We start from the raw sequence: 11028 nt of genomic DNA on the forward strand, positions 1-11028 counted from the left end.
CGCCCCGGGGCATCCAAAGGACAGAGCCAGGTGGGGGTGCATCCCAAAAGAAAAGGCTGGTTTAGGTCCCTTCTGGTGGGAATCCTGATGGGAACTGTCTGAAATGCTGAGGTTGGATGCCTTTGGATGGAAATTGCCTCAAATGCTGAGGTTGGGTCCCTTTTGATGGGAATTCTTAGGAGAATTGCCCCAAAAACTGGGTTTGGGACAATTATGACGGGAATTGGCTCAAAGGCTTAGTTTGGGTCCCTTCTGATGGAAATTCCCCCAAAAAAAGCTTGTTTAGGGTTCCTGATGATGGGAATCAGCCAAAAGAAAAAGCTGAGTTTGGATCCCTTCTGATAGGAATTCTCATGGGAGCTACCTCAAAAACTGAGATTGGGTCCTTTCTGATAGGAATTGGCTCAAAACCTGGGTTTGGGTCCCTTCTAATGGGAATTCTGATGGGAATTAGCCCAAAAGCTGGATTTTGAGGTGCTTTTGACCAAGGCAAGTGGAGCAGCAGGGGCAGGATGGCTCCAGCCTCTCCTGAGCTTCCCAAAATGGTTGAGCTGGTCCCAGCACTGCATTCCCTGTGGGTTTTTTGCCTCCCTTTTTCCAGTGAGAGGCTGTGCTCAGTAAGTTGGCATTTAGCCTTCAGCCTTGGTGAGTTGCCCCAGCTCACCAGCAGCCTTTCCTTGTCTGCTTTCCACATGGCAGCCCTCAGGTGTCTGGAGAATCCAGAGGCCAGGGTGGGAAGCAGTGGATAATTAGAGTGAGGAGCTCTTTGCCTTGAATATTACAGTTCAAGTTGTGTGAGCCTTGGAGAGGAGAGACTAAAATCTCTAAGGAGCAGAGATGGAGTAGGGTAGCACAGCCTTGGGGTCATCCTGGACCCTCCCCTGCCTCCTGTGGGATCAATGGGCAGAGGCCAGTGGGATGTGGTTTGAGAAGACCAAGTGCCAGGTCCTGCACTTGGGTCACAGCAACCCCAGGAATGCTCCAAGCTTGGGGTGGAGTGGCTGGAAAGTGTCTGGTGGAAAAGGACCTGGGATTTACAGCAGCTGAACATAAGCCAGCTTCTGCCCAGGGGACCAAGAGAGCCACCAACATCTTGGCCTGGATCAGCAATGGTGTGGCCAGCAGGACAGGGGTTGTGCCCCTGTGCTCAGCACTGGTGAGGCTGCACCTCGAATCTTGGGTTCAGGTTTGGGTCCCTTACTCCATGAAGGACATTGAGGTGCTGGAGTGTGTCCACAGAAGGACAAAGGAGCTGCTGCAGTGTCTAGAGCAGAAGTGAGGAGCAGCTGAGGGAACTCTGGGGTTGTTCAGTCTGGAGGAAAGGAGGCTGAGGGGAGACCTTCTGGTTCTCTACAGCTCTCTGAAGGGAGGTTGGAGCCAGGTGGGGTTGGGCTCTTTTCCCAAGGAACAAGTGATGAGGTGAGAAGAAACTGCCTCAAGTTGCTCCAGGAGAGGCTTAGGTTGGACATGAGGAACAATTTCTTCCTCTTAAGGGTTGTCATGCCATGAATCAGGCCTTTTAAACTTTGGAGGGGGTTCAAATCCATAGAGATGTGGTGCTGAGAGCCGTGGATTAGTGGTGGCCTGGCAGCGCTGGGTTAAAGATTGGATTTGAGGATCTTGAAGGGACTGTTGGGGACCTCAGCCTCAGCCCTGAACGGACACTTCACCCCTGAGCATCACCTGGGTGCTCCCCAGCATCAGGATACTGGGGGACTTGTCTTTGGCTGGACTCTGCTCCCCCAGGAAGAGCCAAACCCATGTGCTGGAGGTTTGGGGGGCACCGTGCAATGGCTGTGGGTGCAGAATGTGGCCCCACCAGAGCCTCACCTGGGCTCCCTGGGACTGGGCCTGCCCTGCAGAGATGAGGCTCCCCTGGCTGGGGCTGCCTGCAGGACTGGGGGCAGCTGAGGAGGCTAAAGCAGCACTGTGGCCTCCAGGCCTGAGATGATGGGAATAAGTTCTGCACCATGAGGGTGATGGAACAGTGGAACAGGTTGCCCATGGAGGTGGCTGAGTCCCTATCTCTGGAGATATTCCAGGTGAGGCTCAGCAGGGCTCTGAGCAACCTGATCTAGTGGAGGATGTCCCTGCTGGCTGCAGGGGGGGTTGTGCAGGGTGACCTTGGGAGGTCCCTTCCAGCCCAACCCATTCTGTGATTCTATCTTCTCAGGGTTTTCCTTCCCCAGAGCTCCCTGGGGTCCCACACAAGAGACATAGGCTGCAGAGGGCGACCATGGGCATCCCCAGCTAGGGGCTTATGGTCCCAGTCCTCCTGCCAGCAGATGAGACTCAGAGCTTCCCCACAGGCTCTACTGGCACCAAAAAGTGTCTCACACCCTGCCACGAGCCCCACGAGCATGCAGCAGATGCCAGTGTCATGGGTGGGTATCCCCAGACCGTGGGGTGGACATGAGGCACTGCTGCGCATTCTACCCTGGCACAAGCCCACGTCCCTTTGTCTGGGGCTCTGGGTGCCATTTGCCTCCCCAAGTGTGGAGACTTCAGGCTGTGAGGGTGGAGGGAACACAAATATCTCCATGTTCCTTGTGCCCTACCAGGCACCCTCGGTGGTGGGAGGGCGCACACCCCCCCGGGTCTCTCAGCAGTCCCATCCCACTGCCACTTCCTCGCCTGAAACTTGTCTCTCCAATGACAGCAGCCACCTGGTGCCACCTCACTTTAATAAAGCACTGCTGGAAAAGGAGGGTGACAGCTCCGTGCCCCCTCCTCACTGTGGCCGTGTGGCTCTGGTGGCACTGGGTGAAGGGTGGCACCATGGTTGCCCGCCTCTACCCCAGCTCCTCTTGGCCTCTAGACAGGCAGGTAAGGGGACGGGTCCTGGGGAGGCCACCTGAGAGCCGGGGTCTGAATGGGACCCTGTCCCCACTCCCTGGAGCTGTGCTGGTGTCCTTGATTCCTGGGGAGAGACAGACAGACAAAGCAGAGCCTGCGGGGAGCTGTGCCAGCACCCAGCGCTTTGTCACTGCTGCTGGGAGCTCAGAGCATCGGTCAGGCTCCGGTGAGGCAGTGGAGGGACACATCACCCAGCCCAGAACCACACCTCACCCCATTCCCTACCAGGATCCGGGCTCCTCGCGGCCCCAGCACCCTCCCGGGCCTGCTGTGGGGGTCTGAGGGTGGGTGACAGGGTGGGCAAGGAGGGTGTGGTGGCATCGACTGCCTGGCGCCGCCGCTGCAGGATGGACTCCAGCTGCCTGTCCCTGCCCTTCAGGCTGCTCTGCCGCCCGCTCGCCCTCCTGCTCGCCTTCCTCATGGCACCCTGGGCAAAACCAGGTGCTGAGGGGTCACACCCAGGCGCTGGGACCCCTGCCCTGAGGCCAGCCAGGAGACCCCCCGTGCAACTCCAAGCAGCATGGCTGCAGCTGGGGAGGACATCACCACGTGCCCTGGTGTCACCCTGCCTTGGCACCAGGATGCTCACCAGTATGTTCTGCAGCTCCAGCACTGTGCTCCTTCTCTTGCCAGCCACCAGACCCTTTGGGACAGGAGGGCTGAGATGTGGTTGTGCCCTGCCAGCTCTGTGGCTGCTCCCCAGTCCTGCGGCTTCCCAGGAACATTCCCCACCCAGGTCCCTGCCTACCTGGTCCAGGGGCAGCTGCTTCTTGGTGGGCCTCAGGACCACTCCATTCTTTATCCTCTCCATCATCTCCTGCACAGCTCGAGCCTTAGCATCATCAGCTTCTGCCTTGGCTGTGCAGGGAGCACCATGCTGAGGCCCCACACACCCATCACAGGGCTCAGGCCCTGCTTCACTGGGGCCCTGACACCTTCCTGCAGCCCCCCTCAATGCCCAGGGTCCCTCCCATGACCCACGACAGGGTGCCACACTGCCAAGGGTTCGTGTACCACCTATGCTGGACAAGGACAGGTGTGCTGGGACCCTGAGCACCCTCCTTTGAGGGGGCAGGGGGCTGGCAGGGTGCCCCTCACCTCACCATGAGACCTTAGACCACCACTCGGGTGGGCAGAAGGTGCTAGAACCAGCACAGTGCTGGCAAATTTCTGCCCCACAGACAACCCATGCCAAGGACCCTCCCATGCCCATGGCACTGCCAGGGGACCCCATATGGCATCAGTGCCACCCTGGAATTGGAGGACACTCACTGTGCTGCCGGTTTGCCAGCCCCTTCCTCTGCCTGATAGCGGCGAGTGGGCTGGAAGGGAGAGGGGAGGTGAGAGCCAGGCTGGGCTGCACCCATGGCTACAGCCCTGAGCAGTGCCACTTACTCTGTAGGAACAGCAGGTGTGGGTGGTGGCAGCGGTGGTGGAGGCGGTGGAGGCAGTGGTGTGGGCACTGCTGGCTCAGGGGTCTGACTCTGCCAGGATGGGTTCTGGTGCAGCTTCTCCTGGAGCAGTCCCACTGCAATAGGGCATGGTTGGAGCTGGTGGCTCTGGGGCCTCAAGTCCACCCCTTCCACGGGGTTCTGCCCAGGCTGGAGAGGTGCCCAGGTGCCCACCTTCCTCCTCCAGCCCCACCAGCCGCTTCTCAGTCTCCTGCAGCTGCTTCTTCAGCTGCAGCTTCTCAGCCTCTGCTGCAGCCAGGGCAGCTTGGGCCAAACTCAGTTCCTCCGGCTCTGGTCGCATCCTCAGCTGCTCCTCCAGCTCCTTCACCTGTGGGAACGGGGGGCTGGCAGAGCTGGGTGCAGCCCAGGAGCTGGAGACCCCTGATGCCATCACTGCCAGGGATGCGAATGCTCCACAGCTCCAGGAACTGACCGCTGGGAAGGAGCTTCAAGGTAACCTCAGGGCAGCCCTCGGCTGGGTGGTAGCAGCCTGGTGGGCTGGGGGGTGCTGGCCCAGCGTGGGGGCTCCCACCATGTGGTATAGCCCAGTTGTGAGAGCCTCTCCAGAAGGCGACAGGGAAGCCTCCTGGAAGAACAACCTCTCCATGCTTGGCACACAGCATGGGATGGACGTGGAGAGGGTGAGGGAAGGCTCACAGCTGATTCCTGCACCCAGAGGGAAGACCCCACCAATCCCAGAGCCATGATGTGGCCCAGCCCTGGTCCCCCCACCCCTGCCGCAGCACTCATCTTTCTGGATAGTTCCTCACCTGCTGCTGCTGCTCCTGCTTGGCCTTCTCCAGCTCCTGGCTCAAGTGCCCCAGCTCCTGCAGAGCTGCCAGCAGCTGGGCACTGGGCCCTGTGCTCCGCAGCAGGATGGAGCTCTGCCTGTTGGCCTCCTTCTTCTGCACCAGCATCTGCCCATGGGCATGGGGTACTCAGCAAGGGACCGAGCCCCTGGGCTCCCCCCCGGGCAGGCAGGGAGCAAAACCCAGCCCACCACAGCCCAGGGGACCAGAGCAGGAGTTGGGGAGCATCCTCATCCTCTTGGGATCAAGGAAAAGGCAGAGGTGGGAGGAGAATGGGAGAGTCAAGGAATGGTTTGGGTTGGAAGGGAGCTTTGAAGGTCACCTAGTCCAACCTGCCTGCACTGAGCAGGGACATCTGCAGCTAGAGCAGGCTACTCAGAGCCCCAGACCTGGAATGGTTCCAGGGATAGGGCATCTGCTACCTTCCTGGGCAACCTGGGCCAGGGTCTCTCCACCAGCACTGGAAAAATGTCTTCCTTCTCTGCAGTCTAAACCTCCTCTTTCAGTTTCAGACTAACCCCCCTTGTCCTGTCACAGCAGGCTCTGTCCCCAGCTTTCTCACAGGCCCCTTCAAGTCCTGAAAGGCCACCAGAAGCCTTCTGGAGCACTCTCTATACCCAGGCTGAACAATTCCAGCCTCCCAGCAGAGGGCTTCCAAACTCCCAGCACTGCTGTGGCCTCCTCTGGCCCTGCTCCAACAGGTCCCTGTCTGCGCTGTACTGAGGGCTGGTCCCAGCACTGCAGGGGCAGCCTGAGCAGAGCAGAAGGGCAGAGTCCCCTCCCTCCGAACTGGTGGATCGCAGTGAGGGGCCCTATGGTGTGGGTGCCTGTCTGCCCTGCCAGCACCCACGGGCAGGGTGCCCTGGGACCCATCCACACCTCGTGGGCGAAGGCTTCTGCATGCAGGCGCAGGTCCTGCTCCAGCTCCAGCTGCTGCATGGCCTCGCAGTACTCCTGGGTGACAATCTGGGACACTGCCAGAGACAGCAGGGGATCGGTGGGGCTGGCACCAGCTCAGGGGTGTCTGTGCTGTGCCAAGGTCCTCAGCACAGTCCCCTCCCATGGATGAGGGCACCCGTGTCCCAGCAACCCAGCTGCAGCTCCCGGCGCTGCACCAGAGCCTTTGGCTTCACTAGGCTGGGTGGCACTGGGGAGCTGCCAGCTTGCAGTGTGGCATGGAGGGGACGTGGCCATGAAGATCTGGCACCCAGCTCACCTCTCTTGAAGGACTTCAGTGCCCGCTGGCTGGTGCTCAGGGCTACCCACAGCTGCCGCCGCTCCTCCTGCTCCTTCTCCAGCTGCAGCAGGACAAGCCCCAGCTTAGCCCAGGGGTCCTGCCATGCCCACCCCATCCTTTCTGGGACGTCATCAGGAAGGTGGTGAAAGGCTGAATAGGGAGGGCCTGACCCCCAAAACCTGTCCTGAACTCATAAAAGAGCTGCAGAACCAGGGAAGGAGGGGGAAAAGGAGGATGATGAAGAAGGATGATGGAGGAGGACTCTGCCTGGTGCCAGTGAAGATCTCAGGAGGTACCTGGTCCTGCAGCTCCTGGTTGTGCTTCTGAAGCTCCTGTACCTGCATGTTGAGGTCTTTCTGTTGTGCCAGCAACCAGGAGATTTTCTCCTGCAGATCTGGGAGCCAAGAGGGAAGTGAGAGGTAGGAAAGGGGGAACAAAGTAGTGAGAAAGGGGGAATGGAGGAGTGGGGAAGAGGAACACAGCACTCCCTGAGGACCAGGCTGGTGGGGCTGCAGCAGCCACCTCCCCAGCTCAGTCCTGTCCTGGTCATGTTCCCAGTGACCCTGTGCCCAAAGGAACAGCAACCCAGAAGACACCAGGGGCCATGCTCAGCAATCTTCTGCTCCAAAGCTGCCACTGAGCATCTCCCAAGGGTTAACCCTTGGGCAAAGTCACAGCATGACCTCAAGAGGGCTGGAGTGGGGCATTCCCCGAGGGCCGCATCCTCCTCTGGGGGTGCATCTCTCCCAATTCCTCAGCCAAAATTGCTGATGTGGGAAAACAGGATGGGAAAGGAGGAAGCACAGGCAGCAGAGCTTTCATTTCACCTTTTTGTTTGCTTTAGATACCGAGTTCTGCTGAGAGAGTCCCCAGATCCCAGCGTGGTGGGGGCTGGAAGGGACCTCTGGAGATCATCCAGTCCAACCCCTGCTAAAGCAGGGCACCCACAGAAGCTTGCCCAGGATCACAATGTCCAGGTGGGGTTGGTTTAGGAATCTCTCCAGAGGAGACTCCACAGCCTCTCTGGGCAGCCTGCTTCTGGGCTCCAACACCCTCATACCAAACAAGCTTCTTCTCCTGTTCAGAAGGAACCTCCTGGGTTCCAGTTTGTGCCCCTTACCCCTTGTCCTGTCTCTGGGCACCACTGGCAAGTCTGGCCCCATCCTCTTGCCCCCCACCCTTTAGCACTGCTCAAATCCCCTCTGGGGTTGCTCTTCTGCAGGCTCTCAGCCCCATGGCTCTTATCCTTTGCTCCTCACAGAGCTGCTCCAGGCCTCTCAGCAGATTTGTAGCCTCTGCTGGACTCTCTCCAGCAGTTCCCTGCCTCTCTTGAACTGCCGAGCCCAGGACTGGACCCAATGCTCCAGATGTGGCCCTCCTAGGGCAGAGCAGAGGGCGAGGGGAACCTTCTTCAACCTGCTGCTTACAGTCTCCTTAATGCACTCCAGGAGATCTTCCTGGCCACAGGGGCACTTTGCTGGCTCTTGGGAACTTGTTCCTCAGTGCTCTTGGGTCCTTCTCCACAGAGCTGCTTCCCAGCAGGTCCACTCCTCCTCCGCTGTCCTGAGGCAGGAGGTTACTCCTCCCCAGGTGCAGGACCCTGAACTTGTCCTTTCTGAGCTGCAGCAGGTTGCCCTCAGCCCATCTCTCAGCCTGCAGGCTGCCAGGCAGCACTGCCATCTCTGTGCCATCAGCAGCCTGGCTGAGGCTCTGCTCTGTGCCTTCAGCCAGTGAACTGATGAAGATGCTGAACGGGACTGGCCTCAGTGCTGACCCCTGGGGAGCACCATCAGCTACAGGACCTCTACCTGGGCTCTGCAGCACCGATCACAACCCTCTGAGCTCTGTCCTGCTGCCAGTTCCCAGCCCACCCCACTGCCCTCTCCTCTGACCCAAAGCCCAGGCCCAAGCCAGAATGGCAGTGCCAGGCTGGATTTAGGGAATGCTGGGCCAGGGCAGGGGCCTGAGCTTTGCCTTTGGCTCCACCGTTTCTGGGTGGGAAAGCTCTGGACCTGCCACACAAGCTCACCCCGGAGCTGCTGCTCGTACTGCTGGGCAGGGTCCAGGTCCTCCTCCAGGGGCACCTCCTTAGGTAGGACCAGCGGGTCCGTGGGTGCCAGGCTGAGCCGCTTCAGCTGCTGGTTCTCCTGCTTCACCTGTGGAGGGAGGGATGGAGAGTCCTCCACCCACTGCAGCCACCCGCTGGGCGCACTGGGAGGGGCACACGCTGGCAGCCTCGCATCGGCAGCAAGGGGCTGCAGGCGTGGGGGGTGCCCAGCCCTACCTGGGCTGCGTAGGCTTCGGCTCGCTGCCGGCAGGTCCTCTCCACCTCAAACTCGGTCTCCAGGGCTGAGAGCTCAGCCAGCAGTGCCTGCGATGCTGGCAGTGCCCATGGCCAGGTTGAAGTGCCCACCCAGCCCTTGCTGCTGGATGGGGGCCTCGGTGGGCACCCTGCCCATTGTCACCCTACCAAGCCCTGCCAGGTCACCCAGCACCTCCTGGCACTCAACTCTGCACCCACCTAACCACCACAGTGACCACCCCCACCCAGCTCCAGGAAGGAGGTGATGCCAGTCAAGAGTCCCCTGGCATGGCCATGCCAGGAGGTGACTCTGGGGTGGGACAGGACTCACCTTGCTCAAGCTCAGCCAGTCTCTCCTCTGTGTTGTCCACCTCCTGGGCAAGAAGTGGCTGCTGCTGGGCAGAGATGTACACGTGGCACTGTACAGGCACAGCACTGGCCTGATATTGCACTGGCACAGCGTTGCCTTGGCATGGCACTGTGTTGGCACAGCACTGCTTTGTCACAGCACGGGCAATGCATTGCACTGATATTTCATAGGCTCAGCCTCGACTTGGCATTATTCTGGCCTGGCATTGCCTTGGCACAGCACTGCATCGGCACAGTGCTGCTGGGGATGTTGTGCCCATGCCCCCCTGGTGACCAGCACCATGGCACAGAGCCACAACTGGAGGAGAGGCTGTGGGAGCAGCCTGCCACCAACCCCCAGTGGCATGGGTGGCAAGGAGAAAGAGCCCAGAAGATGAGCTGGTGAATGGTACCTGCACCAGAGCTGCCTCTTCATCAGCATCCTCCTCCTCCTCCTCTTCTTCCTCCTCCTCACTGCTTCCTGACTCTAAGATGGCTGCCAAGGCCCCAGCAGCACCACAGAAGGTCACCAGAGCAGGCAGGAACCCAGGAGGTGCTCCAAGCCCTTTGCTTCTCCCAACCTTCCAGTACGCTCCCAGGGGAGCTCAGTTGGTGCCCACCAGTGTGGGGGTGCATGGGGGTGCTGCACAGTGCCCACCAGCACTGGGCTCCCCTGCCAGACCCCTGGGGTGACTGGTCTGGGGGTGTGAGGCTCCAGTGAGTGCACACAGGCATGGACTGGGGAATGTGACCCTGGACTGGTGTTCCCCAGTGGTCAGGACCAGGAAGCTGCTTTGTCCACAGGGTCCTTCCATGGTGAGGAGGCCTTGGAGAGGCAGCTGCTGACCCAGCTTCCCAGAGGGGCTGTGGTGGAATCCATACATCTGCCTTGACCTTCCCCACCCTGGCTCTGATCCAGTGGGGAGTATCCTCTGGAATCTTAATCCCCACACAGCTGTGATCTGATTTCTTCTGCAGGCACCTTGCACCTCCATACTGGGACCTCCATGCCAGGACCCCACTCAAAGCCCAGTTCTGGGCTGTTCCACACCCCAGTAAACCATCTGCCACTCCACAGCACCCAGGGGCCACGGTGATGATCTCAGAGGACACTCAGCCCACCAAGCCCACAACCCCACGTGGGGAAAGCCTTACCTGTGAGCTGCCCACCACCTTCCACAGCCCAGGCCATGCTGATGGGGCTGCTGGCACCCAGCCCCGTGAGCTTGCTGAGGTATCTGTGTGCAGCCCCTGCTGCTTGCCTCATCCTCCCCACCCACCACAGGGAAGTGAAAGCACAACTGCCACACCACGGTGGGGGCTGAGCAGCCTGGGGCTGGCCCTGCCAAGAGGGTGGAAAGGGAACCGAAAGTCACTCTGTGAGCAGCCTTAGGATCACAGCAGCACACAGTCGTTGGGACTGGAGAAGACCTTTGAGATCACCAAGTCCAGCCCTTAACCCCAGCACTGCCAGGTCACCACCAAACCTCAGCACCACATCTGCACAGCTTTGACACCCCTCCAGGCATGGGGACTCCACTCCTGGGCAGCCTGGGCCAGGGCTTGTCAACCCTCAAGGGGAAGAAATTGTTCCTCATGTCCAGCCTAAACCTCCCCTGGTGCCACATGCGGTGATTTCCTCTCGTCTTGTTTCTTGTTCCCTGGGAGAAGAGACCAACTCCCAGCTGGCTCAAGCCTCCTTTCAGGGGGCTGTAGAGAGCCAGAGGCTCTCCCCTTTCACTCCCTCTTTTTCTCCAGGCTGAACACCTCCAGGTCTCTCAGCTGCTCCCCACAAAATCTGAGCTCTGGACCCTTCCCCAGCTTCCCTATCCTTCCCTGGACAAGCTCCAGCACCTTAATGTCCCTCTTGGAAGTGAGGGGCTTAGACCCAGGGAGATGCTCAGGTCCTTCCTCATGTAGCAACACAGACCCCTCCTGCCCCTGCCATGGTCTTTAGACCACCCCCCACCCCTCCACATGCTGTGGTTGGAGAAGAAAGCAGCCGGGCAGGAGCTTGGGCATCTT

The 11028-nt window shown here is 59.8% G+C and overlaps 1 protein-coding gene across 2 annotated transcripts; it reads right to left on the reverse strand.

Annotated features, from left to right (window-relative positions):
• Positions 1 to 2667: 2667 nt before the first annotated feature.
• Positions 2668 to 10243, reverse strand: LOC135179746 (shootin-1-like). 2 transcript variants are annotated; one of them, XM_064151798.1, is made up of 16 exons: positions 10159 to 10243; positions 9417 to 9499; positions 8987 to 9047; positions 8638 to 8732; positions 8383 to 8509; positions 6650 to 6747; positions 6333 to 6414; positions 5996 to 6090; positions 5078 to 5224; positions 4482 to 4635; positions 4252 to 4384; positions 4129 to 4178; positions 3605 to 3714; positions 3446 to 3499; positions 3082 to 3283; positions 2668 to 2920 (listed from the first exon to the last, which is right to left on the reverse strand). In XM_064151798.1, exons 1-16 carry the CDS (start codon positions 10193 to 10195, stop codon positions 2793 to 2795), a joined length of 1656 nt encoding a protein of 551 aa, XP_064007868.1. In that variant the 5' UTR covers positions 10196 to 10243; the 3' UTR covers positions 2668 to 2792. The 2 variants fall into 2 exon arrangements, with proteins under 2 accessions (XP_064007868.1, XP_064007867.1); XM_064151797.1 differs by having other exon boundaries at positions 8987 to 9050.
• Positions 10244 to 11028: the final 785 nt, after the last annotated feature.

This window comes from Pogoniulus pusillus, chromosome 11 (genome assembly GCF_015220805.1).
Source record: "Pogoniulus pusillus isolate bPogPus1 chromosome 11, bPogPus1.pri, whole genome shotgun sequence".
Taxonomy (NCBI): Eukaryota; Metazoa; Chordata; class Aves; order Piciformes; family Lybiidae; genus Pogoniulus; species Pogoniulus pusillus.

Bases quoted from the DNA above. Each gene is read 5' to 3' on its own strand.
- LOC135179746 (XM_064151797.1), bottom strand. From the start codon at position 10,195: ATGGCCTGGGCTGTGGAAGGTGGTGGGCAGCTCACAG. The intron at 6,415-6,649 runs GTACCTCCTGAG...GTCCTGCTGCAG, and splicing joins ACCAGGAGCTGCAGGACCAG to CTGGAGAAGGAGCAGGAGGA. The intron at 2,921-3,081 runs GTAGGGAATGGG...GTCTCTCCCCAG, and splicing joins CGCGAGGAGCCCGGATCCTG to GAATCAAGGACACCAGCACA.